Source organism: Gadus macrocephalus, chromosome 9 (genome assembly GCF_031168955.1).
Source record: "Gadus macrocephalus chromosome 9, ASM3116895v1".
Taxonomy (NCBI): domain Eukaryota; kingdom Metazoa; phylum Chordata; class Actinopteri; order Gadiformes; family Gadidae; genus Gadus; species Gadus macrocephalus.
Genome location: NC_082390.1, coordinates 11,676,093 through 11,699,687, shown reverse-complemented (window position 1 = coordinate 11,699,687; position 23,595 = coordinate 11,676,093). Strand labels below are relative to the sequence as shown.

The following is a 23,595-nucleotide window of genomic DNA, read 5'->3' as shown; positions in this document are numbered from 1 at the left end:
CCTCAGATAGACACATGAGTCATATCTGGATAGCAGTGTGACGCCCCGACTATTTCTTTAGCCATTTCTGTCTCGTTCCCATAGATGATGAAAGGGAGGGTCCCTCTCGGAAGAGACGTCCAATGGGAACATCCTTTCATTCATAAAGTGGAGTGGGCAGCTTTTTTTTCTCCGAATGGGTGGGGTTCGAGGGGAGGGGGGGTGGTCGTAATACTATCGCTCAAGCTGAAATACCTGTTCCAGCCAACACCAATGACACACTCCCGGTAGCGAGCAGCCCCAATGTTTACCCAATCGAAGCTCATCCTCGTCTCCTTTGACCCGCCCTATTTCATGAATGGGAATCCGTGTCTTCTTTGATTGACATGCAAATGCGCCCAACGGCTGGACACGTGAGATGTTGGACAGGTTCCGTAGCCAATGTGGTACGAAGGAGGGTTCGCCGGGAGTCTATAGAGCAGGTTGTGGGCGGCGCGCTTTAAAAATCAGGCTAGACAAGTGTTGAGGGAGTTGGGGGTGTTTATGTATTTGTGTGATGCTACAAGAAGAAGAACATCCATATAAAAGGGACCACTCTTAACGCCGTGCAGCTTGGCAATTCCAGAGCATATTTATCTAGGAGCCGAGGTGTCTAGCACAGGCTACTACTATACACGCTAGCATGCAGTCGCCTAATAACGTGGAGGACGTGCTGCGACGGGCCGAGACGCCGCTGATGTGGGTCGGCGCGTTCACCGTGGCCTCCTTGGCTCTGTGGCTGCTCTACAGACTCCTCTCTGGGATCCGGATTTGGGTTTTGGGAAATGGAGGGCTGCTTTCTCCTAAGCTTGGCAAATGGGCAGGTGAGTTCACAGCAAGCTTTATCATGAAATGCAAATCCTGCTTAGGAGGCGTACTTTTAAAAAGCAGAAAAAAAGAGATCTTCATTCGACGTGGTGAACCTAATTGCTGTATTTTCCCCCTTTCAACTTATTGGCAATGTGCGAGGAAACTGCGTTGTGAGACACTTTTGTGTCTCGTTTCAAGGAGTGTTGCGTAACAGGCGCAGGTAGGCTAACTAAAGGGGATAATGGCTCTTCGTAGCCCAATTAGCCGTCGCCTCTTCATGCCATGATGGGTGCATCTTCACCCACGTTGTAGCACGACATTGCCTTGCCCCATATTGGTGATGAAACATAACCCAAATTGCGCAGGCTATGCGTAATTCCAGAAGTCCTATTGAGGCTGAGGTTTTCTCCAGTAGCACTCAACTGAACCAAATGAGTCCCGTGATGTGGGACAAAGACCTATATTCCATTCACCCACAGACTCCAATACCCTAAACGTCTACAATGTTATCATTGGTCGTTAATGTTGATGAAACATTGGTTTTATACGTTGAAGCCCATAGGCTGGAAACATTTGAAATTGGTGTCTATTACACGTGTTACGCAATTTAGGCAAAGCCTTATGAATGTGACAGAGTTGTTTTTTTTCTCACAATTCAACTTTAAATGCAACCATGTAGTCGTGTTGTGGTGCACGTCATCCTTTTCGTTTCTTAAATTCTTTACGTTTATCTACGGACAAGCGTTGGAAGTTATCAATGTATTTAACAATTGCAACTAGCCTTACTCAATGAAGGCTTCCAATAGGTAAATATTTAGATACATAGCGTATATTTTTGATGAACAGACAGGGCTCATAAGCATTGGTCTGGCAGGTCTTGACCCACTCCCCCCCCCCCCCCCCCTCGTGTGTGTGTGTGTGTGTGTGTGTGTGTGTGTGTGTGTGTGTGTGTGTGTGTGTGTGTGTGTGTGTGTGTGTGTGTGTGTGTGTGTGTGTGTGTGTGTGTGTGTGTGTGTGTGTGGAAAAAGTACACATATGACGCAAAAGAACCCATCGGAATGCGTAGTACAGCCTGTGCTGCGTGGTTCCAGTGACTGGCCCACGCAGGTGAGTCATGGTAACGCATCGCTTCATCGCCCATTGATAAACCATAGCAACCCGCCCCGCCCCCTCCCTCTTCTAAAAGGTGGTCGCAGCTGACATTGTATTGTGGGAAGGGCGCTCGCACTGTATATCTACCCTTTATGTAAGTCTGACCTCACACGATAAACAGGCCCCTATTTGGAGTTCAGGCTAAAGTTGAACTTCCATAGCAGTTCATGTGTCTTAACGGTGTGAGGCCACTCCCTGAAACCAGTCGAACCCGTCCCTCTCTCGCGCGGTCATTGTTTTACAATGACGCCGGCCGTTGTAAGATTAGAACAAGTTTAGTGACGGAGGGAGGGGGGCAAGTTATGCAGGTCTGATCACTTTGCGCATGACGTGATTCTGCTCACTCCGACTCAGTCACAGGGATACGCACGCGCACAGACAGACAGACATTTTTTAATTGAAAATTAGCACCCTTTTTCTTTGCATCAGAACAACAAGATTTTTTCAGAAGTTTTATAAAAATGTATGGGTCCCTGAAAGTGAGACAACATAGTTTAGTGCTCCCGAAATAGTGCTCTGTTTCTCATAGTATTCGGCTAGTACATGTTGTACTTGTTGATTTTTTTTGCATCACAAGTTTTATAAAAATGTATTTTGATACAATTTATAAAATTGTATGGGTCCATGAAAGTGAGGCGATATAATTTAGTGCTCCCGAAATAGTGGTATGTTTCTCATATTATTAATCCAGTACATTTTGTACCAATGTCTTTCAGTAACATATTCAGGAAAATATGTTAAGTAAATTTAATATACCTCAAATTTGTTATTACAGTTCACATCCATGATTAATACTTCATCCAAACAGTCTTTTTTCCCTTCATCACTTTAGTGGTTCAGAACTTCATTATTTAGCTGACACTGCCAGCTATTGGCTACATACAACAGCATAGTATCTAAGAAAATAAAGGTTGTTAAAAAAAAAAATCTGGAATTTTTATTTACTTCATATACCCCTGTGGCTTCCTGGGGTTGAGCCCCCCCAAAAGTCAGAACCTAGAATCGCCCCTGCTTGTCGGAATGTTTTATTAGTTTTGTTAGGCCATTGAAGTCTCATGACCTAACAAAACCCCCATCGTTCTAAGCATGCAGCTCGAATTTGTGGTGTAATTGGTAGTGCAGGATAGCCGCAGTGGATTCAGAGCAGTTTCAGGGATTTCTGAGGGATTCCTTTGCAGTCGAGTGACATTACCTCTTGTTGAATGAGCCCTCTGGTGGAGAAACCCAGGTACGGCAGGTGTCTCCCAGTATAGTGCCACTGAGTGCATTGCTTACAGCTTTTCATCTGTACATTTTCAGGGTTTGGATCCGAAGGAATTCACTCCCCTCCGAACTCTTTTGTCCTAAATAAATAAACGTATAATAATTTGGTTCTTAAGTCCTCCCAATTTTAATGTTTTTCCTTTTTATAATCCTTTTTATTCAACAGTGAACAACACCATCGGAAATGACCCAGCCTTCATCCTCCTAGAACCCTCCATCTCCCGGTTCTGCCACCACTTCACTCTAAAACACACTTCTGTTCCTCTCCTCCTCATTCACCTTTCTGCCTAGTAACAGTCTTCAGCCTTTCTCCCTCTCCCAATTCTTATTATTATTAAGAAAACCGTGGTGTCCTGGAACAACGGCAATCAAACCCCTTATTACTAAAGTTCTTCAAATATGGCCTTATTGGGACCATTGCATCCACCATTGTCTAGTGTAAACCATCAAAGCATCTAAGAACTTGTCGATTTTAATCGTGTGTGTGTGTGTGTGTGTGTGTGTGTGTGTGTGTGTGTGTGTGTGTGTGTGTGTGTGTGTGTGTGTGTGTTGGGGGGGAGGGGCCGTTGGTTGCTGGGTGAGCGAGGAGTGCGACAGATTACATAACGCTACAACGGGAGCATACGAGGACCGAGGATCTTCTCCTGGAGGATCTGAGGGGAGGGCTGTTGTCAAGCTTTCACCCTCCCCCCTTTTGGGTTTTTGAGCCGTTTTTGGCGTAGCACAAATTAAAATTTGGTGCCTTTTAATGAAGGTCATCCTCTTATGTCCTCCTCCCATATTAAATGGACATTTTTGGAATGAGGTTATTTGCGTTAACATCCTGCCCAGTATAATAGCACGGCTTCACACACACACCCCTGCCCTTACTGTGTATTGGAGACGCACAGCAGCTCTCCTGCTGGACCGCATGTTCCGAGCCAAGCCGCTTGGCTCGGAACATGCGGTCCAGCAGGAGAGCTGCTGTGCGTCTCCAATACACAGTAAGCCGGCTCTGGAGGGCCAGTGTGCAGTGGTGCCCAGCGACGGTGATGGAGGGCTGGTGTTGGTCGTCAGGCGCTACTGCCGCCGCCGCCGCCGCCGCCGCCGCTGCTGCTGCAGCAGGCAGGCAGCACGGATGAGGCAGTGCAGGCATACTGCTATTTTTACCCGTCCGGCTTTTTTTAGACCCGTGGAATAGTGAGCAGGCAGGGGCTGCTCTGTTGCTGTGGCGGCGGGGGGGAGGAGGGGAGGAGGAGGAGGGGGAGGAGGGTCAGAGGAGAGAAGAGCTGTGCCAAGAGTTCTGGATGTGACGCACACCAAAGGCACAGCACACTTGAGCCCCCAGTCAGAGCGCTTTGGAGGCAGCATCGGTGTACCAGAGATGCATGCTGCTGATCCCAAAAGAAGCCTTGTCGCGGTGGTTCTATCCAAGGAGCGTACACTACTTTCCATCAAATGAACACCATAACAGTTCAGAAATCCACTGCAGTCGGACCTAAAGCATCAAGTCTTAGTTGTTGTAGAATGACGTGAAGCGCATCAGAACCAACTGCAATAGAGAAGGCTAAATGCCATCTGATGCTTCACATTCAAGGGAACCGTCCTTAGGCTTCTATACCATTGCATATCGATCAGCAATATAGCCCTTCTTGCCTCCTTTTTCGACCTTTTATTTCTGTAATATTTATGCAAGGAAGGCATACAACTCTCTCACAAAGTGTACAGATATCGTGTGTGTGTGTGTGTGTGTGTGTGTGTGTGTGTGTGTGTGTGTGTGTGTGTGTGTTCTGAAACGGCGGCTGGAATGTGCTCAGTGCAGAGGTTTGCATCATGGATCATAAGCGCTGAGGTACACAGGGAATGTGTTTTTGGGACATGGGCGACAAAATGTGTTAAACATCGCGACAGGCATTCCAAGACAACTCCGCAGGGATCATGTGTCAAGCATGTGCACAGCTATCATTCTTCTTTTTCTTTTTTTTTTGCTCACTGTTGCGTTCATAAGGTGCTGGTAATAACGGAGACTTGTTTGAATGTAAAACTGAAAATCCAGCCTTTGTTCTATCATTCAACATTGCGGTGAATGTCTCCCCCATGACGGTGGCGGCGGTATCTCCCTGCGCAGGGCTGTAGTCTGGTTTGGTAGCGGCTGCACGCCCATTGAGGCTTTCCTGCCGAGGGGTTTTCATTCTTAATACGTGGGAGAAGCAGGTTTAAAAATAACAAGGGTCTCTTTCTCTTTCTCCCTTTTTCTCCTCCGTTCTCTTTCATTTGACTTTGCGCAGCACTCTCATTCAATCCCTTGCTTTTCTGTTCCCCCCACCGTTCCTTTCCCCCTCCGCTCTCTCGTTCCCTCTCTTCATTCCCGTTCTATTTTTAGCTGCCCCTAGGATCCCAGCTCACCCCCCCCCCCCCCCCCCCCCTTCCCCTTCCTCTTCTGTTCCATGTTCGTCATCAGCAACCACCTCTCGAGCGCTCCTCTCTTTCTTTCTCTCTCCCTCTCTCTCGGTCTGTCTCTGTCTCTCCGTGTGTGCGTGTGTCTGTCTCCATCTATGTCTGTGTCTCTATTCGGCGTGATAGGAATATGTATTCACGATGCACAACTGATTGATTGAACTGACTGATTGGTATGGGCGTGAACCTCTAAAATGTCCCCCTCACTTTCACACCACCACCGCCCCACACACAAACTTCTTTGTTTCCTGTGTTCTCTTGACTCGCCTCCTCTCTTCACCCCCCCCCCCCCCCCCCCCCCCCCCCCCCCCCCCACATGCTTGTTCATTTATTTCTCTCTAGCTCTCTATCTTTTGCTCTCTCTCTCGACCTCTCTCTCTCTCTCGCTCTTTCTCCCTCCATCATTTTCTGGCGGAGGAGGCGGGGGGGGGGGGACAATAAATGTTTAAAAATAGATTTTCTCCTCTACACAAGGTAGAGGGAGCGCTTAAAAAAACCCACCTCACTTCGGCTTAGACCTGTATGTTCTATCGCCTAACACAGCCACCACCTAAAGTTGTTCCAGTTTTGCCTCCTGTCGTTGCTTTGTAAGGCGTGTAAAGGCACACTTGGCATGAGTCAAAAGCCAACTTGTAATGTCGGACACGGCATATATTCGCCTGGTTTGGCAAGGAGTGTCTGTTCACATAACCTTAGCTTAAGCATTCAGCGCAACTGCTTGATGGCTGTCTTTTCATCCTCCTTTACATTTATTGATACCACTTACCTTTCCGTTTATTTACCCGCCATTCCCAAAGCCTTACTGCAGAGTGGCCCCTGTCATCCTACGGGGTCTTTTTTATCTCTGTCAGTTGAATTGCTGTTAGCTGCGTTCCGACCTGGTTGGGTGTGGCCCCGGTACTGCCTCCGAGGAGTAGGCTGGAGCCAGTGTTGAGGTTGATGATGAATCATATGGGGTTATCCTATAGGGAGACCGAACCGTGTGTTGATCTGCTGCGCTTGTCTTTGTTTCCAGTGGTGACGGGGGCTACCGATGGCATTGGAAAGTCCTACGCTGAAGAGGTGAGTCGTCCGTGGGGCAGCCCTCACGTCCGTACCCTTCACGGGGAACGCCGTGACTCATGGGTGCGCACGCTCGCACAAACGCACACAAGCACGTACGTTGAGGTCACAGCGGCGGACCTCGTTTTTCACAGGTCAAATTTATATTTGCAGATTCTCTATGACTAAAAGCTTCCGCGTTCATAGATCTTCAACGTGAAATGCTTCTCAAACTAAAATGATTCCGATCAGCCAGATAGGGGTGCTTTAATCAAGGTCAGGTCTTTCGATAATGACTTCTGAGCAGTAGGTCAAAACTCTGAGTTGAGTACCAAACATATTGAACATCCCCTGACAAAGTTAAACTTCGAGCCACCCGGTTAAGGGTCATGCAGATCAAGTTCACCATAAGCTCCCCATGCGTGAGACCTGCTCATGAGTTTGAGCCATGGGGCCCGGCTAGTCTTGAAGATGCTCTGTCCCTGCGATGTCAGGAGGTGAAAGTGGTTTCTTTTGTTCCAGCTGGCCCGGCGAGGTTTCTCCATGATGCTGATCAGTCGCTCGCAGGACAAGCTGGACGACGTGGCGAAGTCCCTCGGTAAGAGACCTGTGTGTCTGTGTCTGTGTGCCTGTGTGTCTGTGTCTGAAAATGCACAGTCCTTTCTGCCTTAACCCAGAAGGGAAGTCGCCTTTGTTTTCTTTCAGCCTTTCAAAAAAGTGATGAGAGGCAATAAGGTTTCAACCCATCCAGTCAGGATTTGAACAAACCTCTGAAATTTCAAGGAATTTAACATGTTGTTCTATTTTAACGTAAAGTGAACCTGAGGGGGACAAGAGAGACTGGGTACTGGGTTTATCAGGTTACACCAGATCAGTAAGAAAGCAAGGATAACAAAAGGGCTATGACTCTAAATAATGGAGGTTTCCCCCCCTCCCATCTCAAATAATGCCCCTCACGACTTTCATTTTTGTTCTTCTTGTATTCATTTTTCTCCCCACTGGATCTCTCCCATCGAGTAATTTTCCCCCTGTCGTGCTTCAAATCCACCAGAGGAAGGGGAGGGTGGGGGGGTGGGGGGGGGCAGGTAGTCACGAGCAGGGTGTAGCACGCCAAACGTTGTCTCCTCACAATTAGCCCCGCAGAACCAGAGAGGCACGAGCCTTAGGTTAGCCCTCCCTGGTGCCAGCCTCTCTCCATGCACTACTTTAGACGGATATCTTGATGTTTTTAAATGGCTAAAAATAGCCCAAGGAGATGGGGATGCAGGTTTCCGAAGCACATCCATTTTTTGTCTGTTGCGTTTCCTAATTCATCCCTTTTCTTTAAAAGCTGTACTCCTGGCCATTTTCATTTACACATGCAAATAAATATTCTTGACTTTGTATCTGAGGCATTTTCTTCCTAATTTTCACCCATAAGACCAAGGAGTCTTTTGACTGTTCTTAAGACCAGCCAAGGGATTCCTTCATCTTTTGGTATGAGGTGCCTCCTCCTGTTGGAATATGGTATTGCAGTGTTGTAACACACCTTGTTGTTGGGCTGTTTTCAACCATAATCAATGTTAATGAAGTTATCCTGAAAAATATATTTATTGCAAAGAGTTCATAAAATAGTTTTGACGATGTACATGTTTTCTAATAAAATGTTGCTCTTTCTCAGAGCATCAATTTAAAGTGGAGACCAGGACTATTGCAGTGGATTTTGGCCGGTCAGACATTTATGAGAAGATCGACGCAGGGCTAGCTGGACTGGAGATTGGTGTACTCGGTAAGGACTGCATTCCTCTTGCTTTCATATTCAACAACATGCACACGTTAAGTACAGACAACGTGCACACATTAAGTACAGACAACGTGCACACATTAAGCACAGACAACGTGCACGCATTAAGCACAGACAACGTGCACGCATTAAGCACAGACAACGTGCACGCATTAAGCACAGACAACGTGCACGCATTAAGCACAGACAACGTGCACACATTAAGCACAGACAACGTGCACACATTAAGCACAGACAACATGCACACATTAAGCACAGACAAAGCCCTTTCTGTCAAACTGCTGCAGTTTACGATTGTTCTGGACGTTCCACTGGCATGATATGCTATGTCGTACGGCTCTCTGTCTGCTCCAAATACAAAACTACAAAGAATCTACCATGACTTTTTGGTTTATCTAAATGTTGATATCTTTGTCGTTGTTTTCGAGTTCATTAAAGCTAGGCCCAATTTGACCGTAAACCCAACAATGAGATGATGAAGGAGCAGAGATAATGTAGCAAGTGAAAAGAAAACAAATTCACATTTACATTGGAAGAGCGTCGATAGGCTCACTAGTACCAGTGTTGAATTCCTGCTACAGGTACAATTTGGCCGCAACACTTCACATCTTATTCCTCTAACCTGCGGGCCGAGGCAGTGGAAACGTAGGAATGCATGAATATGGTTTTGCAATGCACCACACCCTCTGTGGAACATGCCGTTACCATGGCACAGGGGGCTCGCAGACTACCCCAGTGCCTTTCTTTTTGTGACTCAAGCGGAATACCTTCAAGTATAATTTTGTTGTCAACCTCAAACAAAAAGAAAAATAAGTTTGTTCAAAGGCCTTGTCATGAGCAACTATCATGTTGTTATTGTTGGGTGGGACTTTCGAACTAGTGTGATAAAGTGTGGAACTAAATGTTCCATCCTTCAGTTGTCTTGGCCAAATTCTTACGAAGGTCTTGGCCACGTGATTTGACTTTTTTTAAGATCAAAAAGTTGTCCCTCCATTTTATTATCGCAGCTTTAGTCTATGAGAGATGAGAGCTCAAAGAATATTACAGCCTAGAAAAATTTATCAAAAGTGTTAGATGGGTTTGAAAGACTTGAGTCGCACAGAATGTGTGTTGTTTTGGCCTGTTGCTGTCATGTTTGATCAGGTAGGTTGTTTTGGGTTTAGGCAATACCAATATTCGCTCCTTAAGCGGAACCTTACAGGGACTCTTTGTCCTTTTTTATTTGATTTGCAAGATGTACTATCCAGGTTGCAAGGTGTGGTTGTGAAGTTAGTTTTTCTTTTTGTATCTTTCTGCCACCTGGTGGTACAAATTGCATCTAGTCTGTTGCCAAGTTAAACATTTGAAATAGTTTCCAATAGTGGTGAATGTTTTGTTGTTGTTTTTCACAGTCAACAATGTCGGAGTGTCCTATTCATACCCTGAGTATTATCTTCACATACCTGATCTGGACAATGTGAGTACTCAATTTGGCCCTGATTGTTCTCAGAAAATGGCTATTTAATCTCCATAACTGTACTCTTGGATACAACTAGTGGGCATGACCAATAAAAAATCGGTCTGACTGTCACTGTTTATTTTTCAGTTCATCACGTACATGATCAACGTCAATATAACCTCAGTGTGCCAGGTGAGACCCCAACCCCTGTTCATTTGGTTTGTCAGTTGTTTTTCTCAACCACACGTCACACTATACTTTCTGCAGTCTGTTTCTCTCCTCTCCTATGTCTTTTCACAATGTGTAGCTCGTGCCGTTTCAAACCAGTGTTCTGTGAGGATTAAGTCTTCCTTCTTTAACGTGCTTCGCGATAGTAATGGCAGTTGTTCCCGAAGCATAGAGAGACCACACCTACGCTGTCTGCACTCTCTGCCCACATTTCCCTCTCTTTCTGTCTCTCTCTTTCTGTGTGTGTGTGTGTGTGTGTGTGTGTGTGTGTGTGTGTGTGTGTGTGTGTGTGTGTGTGTCTCTGTCTCTGTCTCTGTCTCTGTCTCACACTTCTGAGGTGTCCTTGTCCCTCGTGTTTTATGTCATTTCTCCTTTAACGTTGTCTGCATGTGTTCTTCCATACCAAAGTTAATCTTTCCTTTGTCTGTATTAACAGATGACGCGCCTCGTGCTTCCCAGAATGGCTGAAAGGTGAGTGGCTCAGTGTGGTTTCGGTGTGACTGCAGTGGAGTATCATTGCGTGCATTTAATGAGAGATCGAGGCACGACCAAACATGCCCAAAAAGTAAAACGTGGTCCATTTCAGTTTCCAAGAGCCTTCCTGGTTGCCAGCTCTTTTCATTGGGGACTTCAAATAACAAAAAAATAAAGACACAACCAGGCTTTTCCCTCACTACACCCATCTTCCCCTCCTGCTCCTTTGTTCACAATGCTGACAAGCTTTCAATTCACACAAAGTGCTCTTCCCACCCGATTGGCTGTGCTGCCTCATTGTGACCCACCCTCCTGGCCAATAGCGTTGCATGCACATTGGATGCCGTGTGAGCCTGGAGCGTCGCTCCGCTACATCACTGCAGCAACAGGCTGCCATGGCAACGCACACGGCCAGTGCCAGCGCCAGCACCACTCTGTCTTTTGTGTTTGTGTGCACACGCATTGTTGTGTACGACGTACTCGCGTCGAGGCGTTGAGACTTTGTTTTTCAAAGCACTTTATTAAATAACTGACGTGTGTATTGAGTCTGATATGGTGTATTAAGGGAGAGATATGGCTGGAGATATTACAGCTATGTATTGATTGAGTAGACCTATCATCGTTGAGGTTTCGGAGAGATTCGACTTGCAACGCTGATGTAACCCTAGTTTGGTGCTTCCCTACACCAACATATTGAACCATTTACTTATTTTTGAGTTTCAATTTAAAAAAAGGAAAATTTTTCAAATTCACCATTTCATTTTGCGTGTACCGCCTCCAAAAAATATTAATATTGTAGCTTCCGCTCTGAAAGACAGAATAGGTAGTAAATATTGTATGTAGTATTAAGTATGATTTGTGCAGCCCTATTTACCACTGTGCTCCCTCCAAATGTTTTGTATTTACCTCCTCAGGTCCACAGGTGTCATTCTGAACATCTCCTCGGCCAGTGGCATGTACCCGGTGCCTCTGCTCACGGTGTATTCTGCCTCCAAGGTGGGTGTGGACCCCTGGGCTCCCTTCCTACGTGATCCAGCCCAACATTGCGGCGGCTACCTTCTTGTTCAAAGGCCTTGTCATGAGCAACTATCACGTTGTTATTGTTGGGTTGGACTTTCGAACTAGTGTGATAAAGTGTGGAACTAAATGTTCCATCCTTCAGTTGTCTTGGCCAAATTCTTCAGGTTCTCCACCAAGTCTCCCCAAGTCCTCCCATTTCACTGGCACCACTGTTATTTTATCATCACACAAAATACAAAGGGCTTGGTCACCGTCGGCAATTGTAGTATCACTAGAGCCGTACTATTCCAGACATTAATCAGTGTCTGGAGCAGTGGTTCAATGGTACCAGACCTTTGGCTTGAGGTGCACCACCAAATTGTCATAAAAGACCTTTCATGGACCACATCGTATGCAAACGGTAACAAATAGATGAAGACCCATGCAGTCACTAAGCAAAGAGTGCTAGCTCCCCGTTATACGAAATGATCATGACAATGTGTGTTCATCGACAAACACTAATTTAAACAAACGATAACAAGACATAATACTATACTTGTTTCAAGAAAAAAATCACCATGTACAACCTTCATTATCCCGTTGGGACGTGTACCTCAGGTTGAAAAACACGGGTCCAGAGTATCGGGTCCAACCTTTAAGCATTAGATTGTTATTTGTGAATGTATTAAGTGTGTTTGCTGATACAGTGGCCACGGTGCCCACTTGACAGAGTACCATAGTTGAACCCATAAAATGGGTTGTGTGTCTGTCATGGGATGGGATGTGTGTTTGTCATGGGATGGGATGTGTCTTGTCTGCTGTTTCTCACCACGTTTTTCTTGTTCTCCAGGCCTTTGTGGACTTCTTTTCTCGGGGTCTCCAGGAAGAGTACAGACGCCAGGGCATCATCATCCAGGTGTTTGTTTTATCGATTGATTAAGACTTGTTGTAGTTGTTGAACTCTGCTTGGTCCAGTTCATGTATAATGAGTATATCCTAAAACTAAAACCAATTCATATTGTGATTTTATGAAACTTATATAAATCTATAAATCTAAATTGTTTCATTGTGAGGGAGTCATTTAAAGCTTGAACCGATGTGTATTTATAATCTATGCCTCTACTCGAGGAGACTTGAGTGACTTATATCGGCAAGGAGAGGTGGCCTGCTACTCAATCACTGAATCGAAGCCCCAGATACGTGGCTACAAGTGAAATAAGTGTTAATGGCTTATACTTGGGCCCAATCCCATTTCTACCACTTACCCCTCCCCCCTTCCCCTTACCCCTTCAAAACAAGGGGGAGGGGTAAGGGTAAGGGGTAGAAATGGGATTGGGCCTTTAATGACTTGTAGGATATTATTTTAGCAGTGCATTCTAAAGCTTATAGTTCCCCCACCTCCCTGCAGAGTGTGCTTCCCTTCTTTGTGGTCACCAAGATGACTCGCATCAAGAAGCCCACCTTCGACAAGCCCACGCCCGAGCGCTACGTGGCTGCGGAGCTCAGCACCGTGGGCCTGCAGAGCCAGACCAACGGGTACTTCCCCCACGCCGTCATGGTAAGCACTCTGCTCATGCTTCAGACTCAAGGAGCCACACATAGCTTTTATTAGTACGTAGCGGACATAGTTGGCATAAAGCCTAACATAGCTTGTATAAGAACAAAGCGGACGTAAAGCCTAAAGACTCAGTTATGGTTCCACGTCGACGCAACACGATGACCACGCACACGCTTCGACGCAGTCGTTGACCTGTTTTGGGTTCTGCGTCGGATTTTAGTGAGCGGACCAATCACAGCCCTAACTGGTGCGTCGCCTCGACACCAGGTTATCATTTTTGGGAGCCACACGTCAGGCCTTGCGGTGGACGCATGGGAGGGTCTGCAAAGATGTAATGGGTCCGTATCCCCCTTGCGTTGCGTGGACATGGAACCACAACTAAGCCTTAACATAGCTTGCATAAGAACGTAGCGTCGGATCATTATATAGTGCAATGCGATGGTCAGAAGGGAGGGAGGGAGGGGGGCTTGCTTGTCATTTTATTGTGAAGTTTCAGTAAAAAACGAATTAGAAAGCTAATTGAGTCCCTTTTGCGTAGCTCCATCCCTCCCTGCCAGTTGTATTTAAACAAGAGGGTTGGCACAGTGCTTGTTACACATTATACTCTCACCCCGTTTGCTCACATTCATATGGCTCTTTGGGCAAATGACCAAGTTGATTTGAAATTTTGAAAGTCACTTCAACATTTAAAGTGGGAATCCCCAAAAGCTGCATAGTAATATCTGTTTACAATGGAGCGTTTGTTGTGTGGTTCTTCGTAGGGTTGGATCACAACGAAGGTGGTGCCCATCAACATTGTGATCTTCCTGGGAGCCGCGATGAACAGGGTGCAGCGCACCGGATACCTGAACCGGAGGCGGTTGAGGGAGCAGAAGAACGGAGCAAGCCTGAAGAGTGACTAGCAGGGAGTCCACTGCCTCGGCCTGCTCTGATCCCGTCAAAGAAGGATTCCATCAGAAATATTTTTTCCTCGGGGTGTGTCTGAGATTGATCCACTCTACCTTCTGGTGAAATCAGAACAAATTGTTGGCCTCTGTTCCTAAATACTAGTTTGTTTGGTACAGGAGTTTGTGGTACATTGTATGACACAAAGAAATGGTGACAAGTATTTAACCTGCTGTTGTAAGCAGCGGAAATGTGGTGGTGGATTTTTTGTTTTGTTTAAGAAATGTAAATGTATTTATTATTTTTCTATTCTCTTCTGGAATACAACGCACAACAATATGCTGCTTCTGAAAGAACAAACCATATAGATCAAAGGGTTATTTTGATAATGGGAGTTTTGTTTCCTTTCATACGTTGTCCTTTTATTTACAAAAACGGAAAGTGGTGGGTTTGGTTGTGCTGATTGAATTCCCTGATTTTTGCATCCTTTTCTTTTTAATTAACTAATACCTTACTGCGTGCATTTACAGTGATGATTGTCCAATTTGTTTGCAAAAGGGAGGAAGAGACTCCAGTACACCCTTAAGTTCTTCAGTTAGCCATTGTTTTATGTCTTACTTTGGTACTGCTCAACTTGCTTACTTTCTTAGGAATTGTACATCTATGCAAAATGTATTTTGAAGCATGGCCTTTGCACACCAGAAAAAGCCTTATTTGAATGTATTCAAAGAGGCCTTATGAAGAGTTATTGTGTAGTCTGAGGATTTTCTGAATGTGTTCACAAAGTGGTAATATGCATCTTTAATTGTTAATGTTAATAATTTTGACTTTAAACTGAATAAACTTTTGTACTTTTAACACGTTTCGAATGTCAATTTATTATTTGAATAGCATGGAGGGCCAGTCAATGACACTAATGTAATGGATATCATTATCGTAGTTCCGGGTCGGAGTTATTTTCTTGTAACACGTGTTACACTAGCAAACCAGCAGAACCGTGTCCCAAGTCAACACAATCTCAAGAAACCGCACTTTCTTTTATTAAGCCGGCAGGTCGGTAAACTGTAATTCAAAACCTTATCAATGATAGTCTAGTGCTAACCAAGCAGTGACGTTTGTAAACTTTTTTTTATTTTTTTTATTAAGAGCTAGGGATCAGATGTAACGTTACCCAGCTGTGCTTATTATGAAAGTTTATATATTCGAGGTTTTCCTCTGACAAATTCAAACGCATTTAAGCATAGCGTGTCTTGTTGTATTTATTATGTTAGATTGATCAACCTGACGTAATTAAAGCAAGCAATGCTAGCTACACTATTGTCTAAGATATAGTTCATTGCTATCTGCCAACGTCCGACCTCTATAGATGTGATGTCTGATAAGCGCCAGCGTGCCAGAGTCCAGGGGTCCTGGGCCAAACAGGTACCCAAACAACCAAGAGTAGCAGGTAGGTTCATAGACTGCACTATGTTGTTGGGGCTTTTGACTACCTACCAACTATGAAACAATCCTGGACCTATTTAATATGTCTTTCACAGCAGGAGCTGTATCCAACAACCTGCCAACCAGAAATGTAAACTCGACTGCGTCTTGGGGGATTGGATCGGAGCAAAAAGCGTTTGACTTTCAACAGCCTACCGAGGTAGAAGATACATTCAAAAGGAGACGAAATACAATTGGGTTATGTCTCTATTTCACGGGAAATGTTTTCCTTTCCTTCCCTTTCCTGGTCTTAGACAGTCAGAAAAGCTCCTGCTGAGAAGCTGATAGAGTAAGAGTCAGATGTTACTACTTTACAGATGCTCAGACTAAACTTTAATATTCATTGACATATTAATTTACTGTTGATCAACGTGTTGTTTCTGCACACAGACTTGCTGGTGATCATGTCATTAGCAATGGACCCTCAGGTGTCTCCAGGTAAGGGCAGTGTTCCCACAGACCTGCAGAGAACATGGACTTGCCAAAGTCGTCCCATGAAACACAACATTTCCAAGATTATTAAGGATAGCGAAATTTCTAAATTAAATTAAACAAAGTTATTTACAAATTGTCTTCTACCTAACTGAAAGCATGGTGGTTATGATGATGGTGACGATGATGATGATGATGATGATGATGATGATGATGATGATGATGGCAATGAAGAGGAAGCAGATGAGAAGCGTCTGGCTTCATCCTGTTCTTGTCACCTTTGTTGTAATAGCTGAGGTTATTCCACTAGATGGCAGTCATCCCTTTTTAATTAATCTATGACCATTGCCACAGCCTGTAGTCCCTGTTGTATGTGTTGTTTAGTACCACATACAACAGGGACTGCAAAAGTACACTCAGCAGTGTTACTACTATGTCTGTAGCGGACATCTGATATGAACAGATATGTGAACATCGTTGCTTATATTTTTTAACAGTACATCTACCCTAGGGATCGTAACCTCAGTCATAGTTTGTTGTCTTAAGTTTAGACCTCATCTCTTAAACCATCTCCAAATATTATGCATATTTTGTATTTATTCTCTCAATACATAGCTGAACAAAGTCAGTTGGGTTGTCAGTTTACTTTCTCATCTACCAAGAAGTTTGACTTGATAAGGTTTAGAATCCTGCAACCAAAGTTATTTTCATCCTTACGGTAGCAGTCAACAGCTTGTTTTTCAAGACCGCTTTACTGGCCACTGCCAGTAAAAGGGTATTTGAAATAACTTTTACGACTGATTCCATCGTCTCTTTGTGTGCATGTGCGTGTGTGGGAAGACTGTGTCTGGTTCCTTGGTTTCTGGAACAGAAGGAGGCTGACTGGATCTTCAGTAAGCTGTTAGAAGAGCTGCCCTGGTCCCAGAAAACCAACTATAGACAAGGTTTGAAACCACATTTACATAAACTAATAAACCAAATCAATATAAAACATTTATTGCATGAAATAATATATAAACACAAGTAAAAATATACAAATTTATCTTCTCTATTCCTTTCCCTTTGTAAAAATGATGACTAACATTTTCCAACAAAATAACAATCTTTATTTTCTGATGTTATCTGTTCTTCATGGCAAGAGTTAAGCCTTTCCTAATGGGTTATTGAGATCCTCACAACAAGCTGTTAGCCTACCACCTCAGGGCCCTGTCCCAGACATCACAGCATTATGAACTGGCAGAGCAGACACTGGTTCTTGGAAGAGGTCAAGCTTTTCCCAGAGAGAAAGATAGACGCATATAAGGCCAACAAGACCAAAGAAGGAGAGCGAGAGAGAGAGAGCTGAAATCAGGTTGTCGACATTGGATGTTGACCAGCGTGTAATGATAAGAGCCAAAAGTAATCCGTGTTTCAAAGTAAGCACAATTCTCAGACTTTAGGCCCGCTTTCATCATGAAGCTAAAGATTGCAAGTGTGCTGCAGATGAATGAAAGCACAGACAATTCGTGTGTGTGTGTGTGTGTGTGTGTGTGTGTGTGTGTGTGTGTGTGTGTGTGTGTGTGTGTGTGTGTGTGTGTGTGTGTGTGTGTGTGTGTGTGTGTGTGTGTGTGTGTGTGTGTGTGTGTGTGTGTGCCAGCCAGACCGTTAACATAGTGTATGTGGTTTCAGGTGATGGCTACGAGGAGCCTCGGTTAACCTGCTGGTTCGGAGAGTTGCCCTACACCTATGCAAACTCAACAATGGCGGCCAACACACAGGTGGAACGCACACAAGCATCTCTTGAATGATGTGCCGTACCTATTCCCTCTTCCTCCTCTCGCTCACGGCTCACTCCCTCACCCAGTGGAGCCCTTTGCTGCTGAGCCTGCGGGAGAAGGTGCAGGAGGCGTGCGGCGACGGCAGCAGCTTCAACTCCCTGCTGTGTAACCTGTACCGCGACGGCAAGGACAGCATTGGCTGGCACAGCGACGACGAGGCCTCCCTGGGGCCCGCCCCCACCATCGCCTCCCTCAGCCTGGGAGACACCCGCTTGTTCAGCCTGCGCAAACAGCCCCCGCCGGTGAGAGGGGGCCCGCTGTGGGCGGTGTCCGTGCTCCTTCATCTCCGTTTGTACTGTTCGAGCATTGAATAGATTTGTATGGGATGTTTGTATGTTGTATTAAAAGAGAAAAGTGGAAAGGGGCCTACCCAGCACTTTATATCAGATGGGCCAATCGATGATCTTGGTTTATCAATTGATAATACCTGTGTGTGTGTGTGTGTGTGTGTGTGTGTGTGTGTGTGTGTGTGTGTGTGTGTGTGTGTGTGTGTGTGTGTGTGTGTGTGTGTGTGTGTGTGTGTGTGTGTGTGTGTGTGTGTGTGTGTGTGTGTGTGCGCGCTCCAGGAAGAGAACGGCGACTATACCTATGTGGAGAGGGTTCGGGTCCCTCTGGGCCATGGATCATTGCTCGTGATGGACGGAGCCACACAGGATGACTGGCAGGTACAATCCGGCAACAATGTGGCTAATCTCCACTCTATGTTTATAGTGCATTACATGGTGTTATTGGTGACCTAATCCGTCATCAATGCATTAGGTCACAAGGTCACACATGGTCACAACCCATGCCAAACCTTTTAAGCTAGTACCATCATTTTAAGTATGGAGCGTTGTTATAGATGCAATGCGCCACAGACCGAAGCATTATTCTATATGTTTAGAAGAAGCTTAACCCTCCCATTGACGCGGACATTAAAGTCAACCGATGTCCAGATTTGTGCTCCACACACCCATACACTCAAACTCACAAAGGCCTTAATCTGTAGGCGGCCAAGAAGCTTTAGCCTCTATTGGATGCAGCCGTCAGCATCAACCGCTGCCCTGAGAGGGCTCCTCCCAAGGCACTTCAACGTCACGAAAGAACGCAACTTGAGTTTGAGCAGAGTAGAGAGTTCCCACTGGTTAGCGGAGATCGGCCAAAACATAGGCTTTTACACATGAGTTCTCTATCACAGTGCTATTTTAATTACATGGACAAAATGATATAGATTATTATGTTGAAGGTTATTCAAGACATTACCACGTTTAATAAATATATTTTGAGGTCACTCCCTTGTAAAGACAATGGTGGAATGGAACTATGGATCAGATGTTTGCAGAACAACGCAGCATAAAAATATGCTGTAATATTTAAATTTCAACTGATGATATAATATAATAACATAAAATCTAATGTTAATGATATCTGATCATTTTTGGTAACTTTCGTTTAACTAGAATAATCCACTCTGGCCTGTCTTGGTAATGGAAAATAATGCACTTCAGCTGTCAAAGTCATAATTTCCTTCCGGTAATGTGACAGCCTGCTTTATTAGTTACATGGTTATAGGAAAGGGGGAGAGACACATAACAGTACTGGGACTGAAACAGCCTATCTTTTCAACTTCTGCCAGGAAGCAGTTTTTGCCAGTTGCTTTGTTAGTACCAAGCATGCAACAGAGATTTTAAACAGCAACATAGTTGACAGATTGTTATTAAAGTTTGCCAGGGAATGCATTTCAGTTGGGGTTCAGTTGTGGACCACATGATTTACATTTGGAGCATTTTCAATCTGCCCTCACTCAAATGGCAGTCAGCCATATTGTCAATTGACTCTGCTTCTACAACTTCAAAATACACACACACGCGCACACACACACACACACACACACACCATGGATTACTTCTCTTACATTCTTAGTCTTAAAATAGGCCCCCATTAATAATCCCTATATTGTGAACACTAGTTAGGGGGAAATACAGACACTACAAATTGTTACGTTTTTTTATAAATAAACAAATGTTTATCTCTTATCTGAAACATGTCTTTATGGTCAAATAAACCAGTTCAGGTTTTGTGGGCATTTTGTTCTAGATCTGATCATCAAGACAGAACCACACACCCCCTCTTCTCTCTCCTATAGACAGAGCCACGCCCCCTCCTCTCTCCTACAGACAGAGCCACGCCCCCTCTTCTCTCTCCTATAGACAGAGCCACGCCCCCTCCTCTCTCCTACAGACAGAGCCACGCCCCCTCTTCTCTCTCCTACAGACAGAGCCACGCCCCCTCTTCTCTCTCCTACAGACAGAGCCACGCGCCCTCTCTCTCCTACAGACAGAGCCACGCCCCCTCTTCTCTCTCCTACAGACAGAGCCACGCCCCCTCTTCTCGCTCCTACAGACAGAGCCACGCCCCTTCTCTCTCCTACAGACAGAGCCACGCCCCCTCTTCTCTCTCCTATAGACAGAGCCATGCCCCCTCCTCTCTCCTACAGACAGAGCCACGCGCCCTCTCTCTCCTACAGACAGAGCCACGCCCCCTCCTCTCTCCTACAGACAGAGCCACACCCCATAATGGCAAGTCAAATGCCTCCAGCACAGTGCTCCCCTAGCTCCCTCTCTGCTATGTCTGAGCCCCACCCACTGGAGGTGATCTGTGCCCTGTGTATTGCACTGAACCATCACATGAACCCGTCACCAGGTTCATGTAACTAGCCTGTAACTCAGTGAGCCTCTTTATTTACAAATGACTGAACAAAGTACATCTCATTAAAGTGATACAGTAATAAGTAATATCTTGTCAGTTATGGGAGGCAACAGGATTCTCTCAGGGCAGAAAGCATTCAACCGACAATTCTCGTTTAAAAGCATCTTTAAGTAATTTATATCACAAACAATGTGATGTGAACAACTGTTGCAAATTGACATGGAAAAGTGTATTGTTCCTATTAATTATCGTTTATGATGGTTGTTGGCTCTCTCTTCAAAAAGCAAATCCCCCTCCCTAACGTTAGAAAGTGTATATATTCACGGTGAGGATATTTCTAAATAAAAATGTTGTGTATTGAATGCATACTGCTAGTTATAGCAAGCAGGACGAAGGCAGGAAGTGTTCCGCAATGGAAAGATTGTGTTACATGACGGGGTGAGAAAGAAGACAGGCAGAGAAGTTCAGTGTTTTATGGGGACAGTTAGGTGAGAGCTCTCCTAAATCCTCCAACAACCTTGAGGGAACCTTCAAGAAAAAAATGAAAATACTATCCGGCCGTAAGTCTGTGTGGTTCAGACATAAGTTAAGGCCAGACGTTTTGAATGGTAGTTGATTGTTTAGTTAAATATTCAGCCGGGTCTGTCTGTCCTCAATGCAGAAGTGTGGTTGTGTTGTCGGGGGATTTGAGAGGGTTTACACTTGGCACTTGAACTCCTCCTCTGAGACAATTTGTTTCTGTTAACATTAGGGAGAAAAGTAGTCTGACTTTCTGTTATATAAATGTAGTCAAATGTTATTAGTACATTTTCTCAATAAACACAGCATGTTTTCCATTAGCTCTGTTGCTAAGAAGTGATCTAAAGAACTTTGTGACCTACTGCTAGGACTCTTGGGGCAGGCATTCCTTCTGGAAACAGCCGTAACCTACGGGCTGTGGGGCTACAGCAACCAGCTGATGTAGAGCTGGAGATGGAATCACTAGATTATTTGTAATTGTGGATTTCTGTTGTAACACTTAAAGTCAGAGTTTGAGGGAAATCCAGCTGGGTTACAGCTGGTTGCCCTTCTCAAAGTTACCATTCAGAGCACTGTGGACGTTTGGAGAGGTTGGAGGGAAACTTCCACCCAGAGTCTGCATGGAGTCTGACTGAGGGCATGAGTTTCTAAACTTTCTCCCTTCAAATGTTTGTCTAAATGCCTGTCTGCAAACTTGCTCAGATAGGCTTTTGCACAGTGACACAAGACCCATTCTGTCAATACAACAGCTACAACTAACAACAGATCCCTATCAATACGTATATTCATGCAGCTCTATGAAGGATGCATCACAGAGGGTTGTACTTGTGTCACGGGCTGGTTTCAGAGTAGACTTCCATTTTTCCATATGGACGTGAACAAAGGTTTGAGGTTAAATCTACAAAAATGTCCGCCCCTGTCTCTCCGTTCAACAGCACCAGGTGGCTAAAGAGTACCATGACCGGGGTCCACGCATCAACCTCACCTTCCGAACCATCTACCCTGAGCCCCAGGGTCACAGGCCGGGCTCCAAGCTCCGCGTCACAGGCCACCCCTCGTAGAAGGCCGGCCCCGGAGGAGCAGCTGGCTCGGGGTACAGACACAGCCACGTCTGATGTCCGTCACTGGTAACCCCCGACCAGGGACTAGTGAGGCGCCAGGAGCTGTGGACGTGGACACAGTGGGGGGGAGAATGTTGCTCTTCCCAGAGGAAGCCCCTCAAACCGCTCAGAGAAGTGTGGATCGATGTGTGAAGAATACTGGAGCAAAGGAAGGGGCTCAGTGAGGGAATAGGGGGGGTGAGGATGTTACTGGAGAACGGTGTTTACGGTTTGTATGGCAGTTCACGTCACAGGGTTTGATTTAAGTGCTCCTTTACCTGTTAATGGTTGGAAAGGGCCTACAGGCCCAACATGAGTGTGTATTTCACTGTGGACCCTCCCTTAGGCTGAGGGCATCCTTTAAGCGACCACAATATACACAATCCCAAGGCTTGTTTTTCTTTCATAAGTGATTTCAGACGCAACAGGGCTTGCTGTTATGAGTAAACGAGGAGAGTAAAGTGGGTGTTGGAGCCCATCTAGGCGTAGACTTGTTCGGTTATGGGGTGGCTCAGTGTTTTAAGGAAGCCTCCCTATGCGTTTATGTGTGCAGGTTTTCTGTTAAGGTGTTTACATGTTTGATATTCGACAGGGATAGTTGCTGTTTCAAATATCTTAAAATTACAATTCTATAACTTCCATTTTATGTCTGATCATGAATGTAAATACATGTGCAATAAATGGGCATTGGAATTAAATCTACTGCTGGTTATTTCTTATATCCCAGGATGCATCCCATGCATCTTGGGTTTTAACCCAAGATGATCATTCTACTTAGGGTTAGTGTTATATATTGTGTTTATTACATCCTTTATGGACTGGTTGGTCCTGAATACTGTAATATATTTATGAAATTGTCTTCACACAAAATCAAGGGGACATATTAGATGGGGCCATTTTAAAGTAAAACCATTTGTATTGGTAAGAAGTACCTTTAACAAGAACCAAGGTTTCCAGCTGGGTCATTTTACAACTGCTAATGGGTAGATGGAGCTAAAAGGTTTGCCTATCACAGCGGTCGTCAATATCAATGTCAATGTGAATCATTTCCGTTTACACAATAACATGATGCACAAGAAGTGAAAATGAATGTTTTAGTGCATATAGTCTCATATTTTGTACTACATCACCCTCAATGTGTGTGTGTGTGTGTGTGTGTGTGTGTGTGTGTGTGGGGGGGGGGGTGTTTATCAGTGTACAGGTGTACCCAAGGAGACACAGAGGGGGTCCTAGCACATTGTGTAATGGGTCAGGGGATGTTTGATGGGTCCCACTGTTGGGAAGGAGCACTTCACACTGAGCTACATGCTCTCTTACTGGCGTTAATGCCAGACCGGGAAGCTCCCCATCGGCACCTATTGTCTGTGAAGAGAACAACATATTGCATAATGTGCTTCCACCTGGCCCCGTGATCTGTCACTAAGAAGACATGTGCTTATGATCGCCCGGCACAGTTTGTACTGTTTCCGTCT

At 45.1% G+C, this 23,595-nt stretch overlaps 2 protein-coding genes across 3 annotated transcripts; both read left to right on the top strand.

Moving 5' to 3' along the window:
* The first annotated feature begins 473 nt into the window (after window positions 1-473).
* On the top strand, window positions 474-14,943 carry hsd17b12a (hydroxysteroid (17-beta) dehydrogenase 12a). Its single transcript, XM_060061816.1, has 11 exons — window positions 474-842; window positions 6,695-6,741; window positions 7,243-7,318; window positions 8,381-8,488; window positions 9,895-9,959; window positions 10,089-10,133; window positions 10,606-10,640; window positions 11,558-11,639; window positions 12,493-12,558; window positions 13,051-13,200; window positions 13,962-14,943. Exons 1-11 carry the CDS (start codon window positions 662-664, stop codon window positions 14,100-14,102), a joined length of 996 nt encoding a protein of 331 aa, XP_059917799.1. The 5' UTR covers window positions 474-661; the 3' UTR covers window positions 14,103-14,943.
* An 81-nt stretch (window positions 14,944-15,024) lies between these two features.
* alkbh3 (alkB homolog 3, alpha-ketoglutarate dependent dioxygenase) lies at window positions 15,025-22,821 on the top strand. 2 transcript variants are annotated; one of them, XM_060061823.1, is made up of 10 exons: window positions 15,025-15,138; window positions 15,452-15,532; window positions 15,627-15,727; window positions 15,822-15,856; window positions 15,958-16,005; window positions 16,840-16,943; window positions 17,668-17,756; window positions 17,843-18,058; window positions 18,383-18,481; window positions 21,959-22,821. In XM_060061823.1, exons 2-10 carry the CDS (start codon window positions 15,457-15,459, stop codon window positions 22,082-22,084), a joined length of 894 nt encoding a protein of 297 aa, XP_059917806.1. In that variant the 5' UTR covers window positions 15,025-15,138; window positions 15,452-15,456; the 3' UTR covers window positions 22,085-22,821. The 2 variants fall into 2 exon arrangements, with proteins under 2 accessions (XP_059917806.1, XP_059917805.1); XM_060061822.1 differs by having other exon boundaries at window positions 15,624-15,727.
* Window positions 22,822-23,595: the final 774 nt, after the last annotated feature.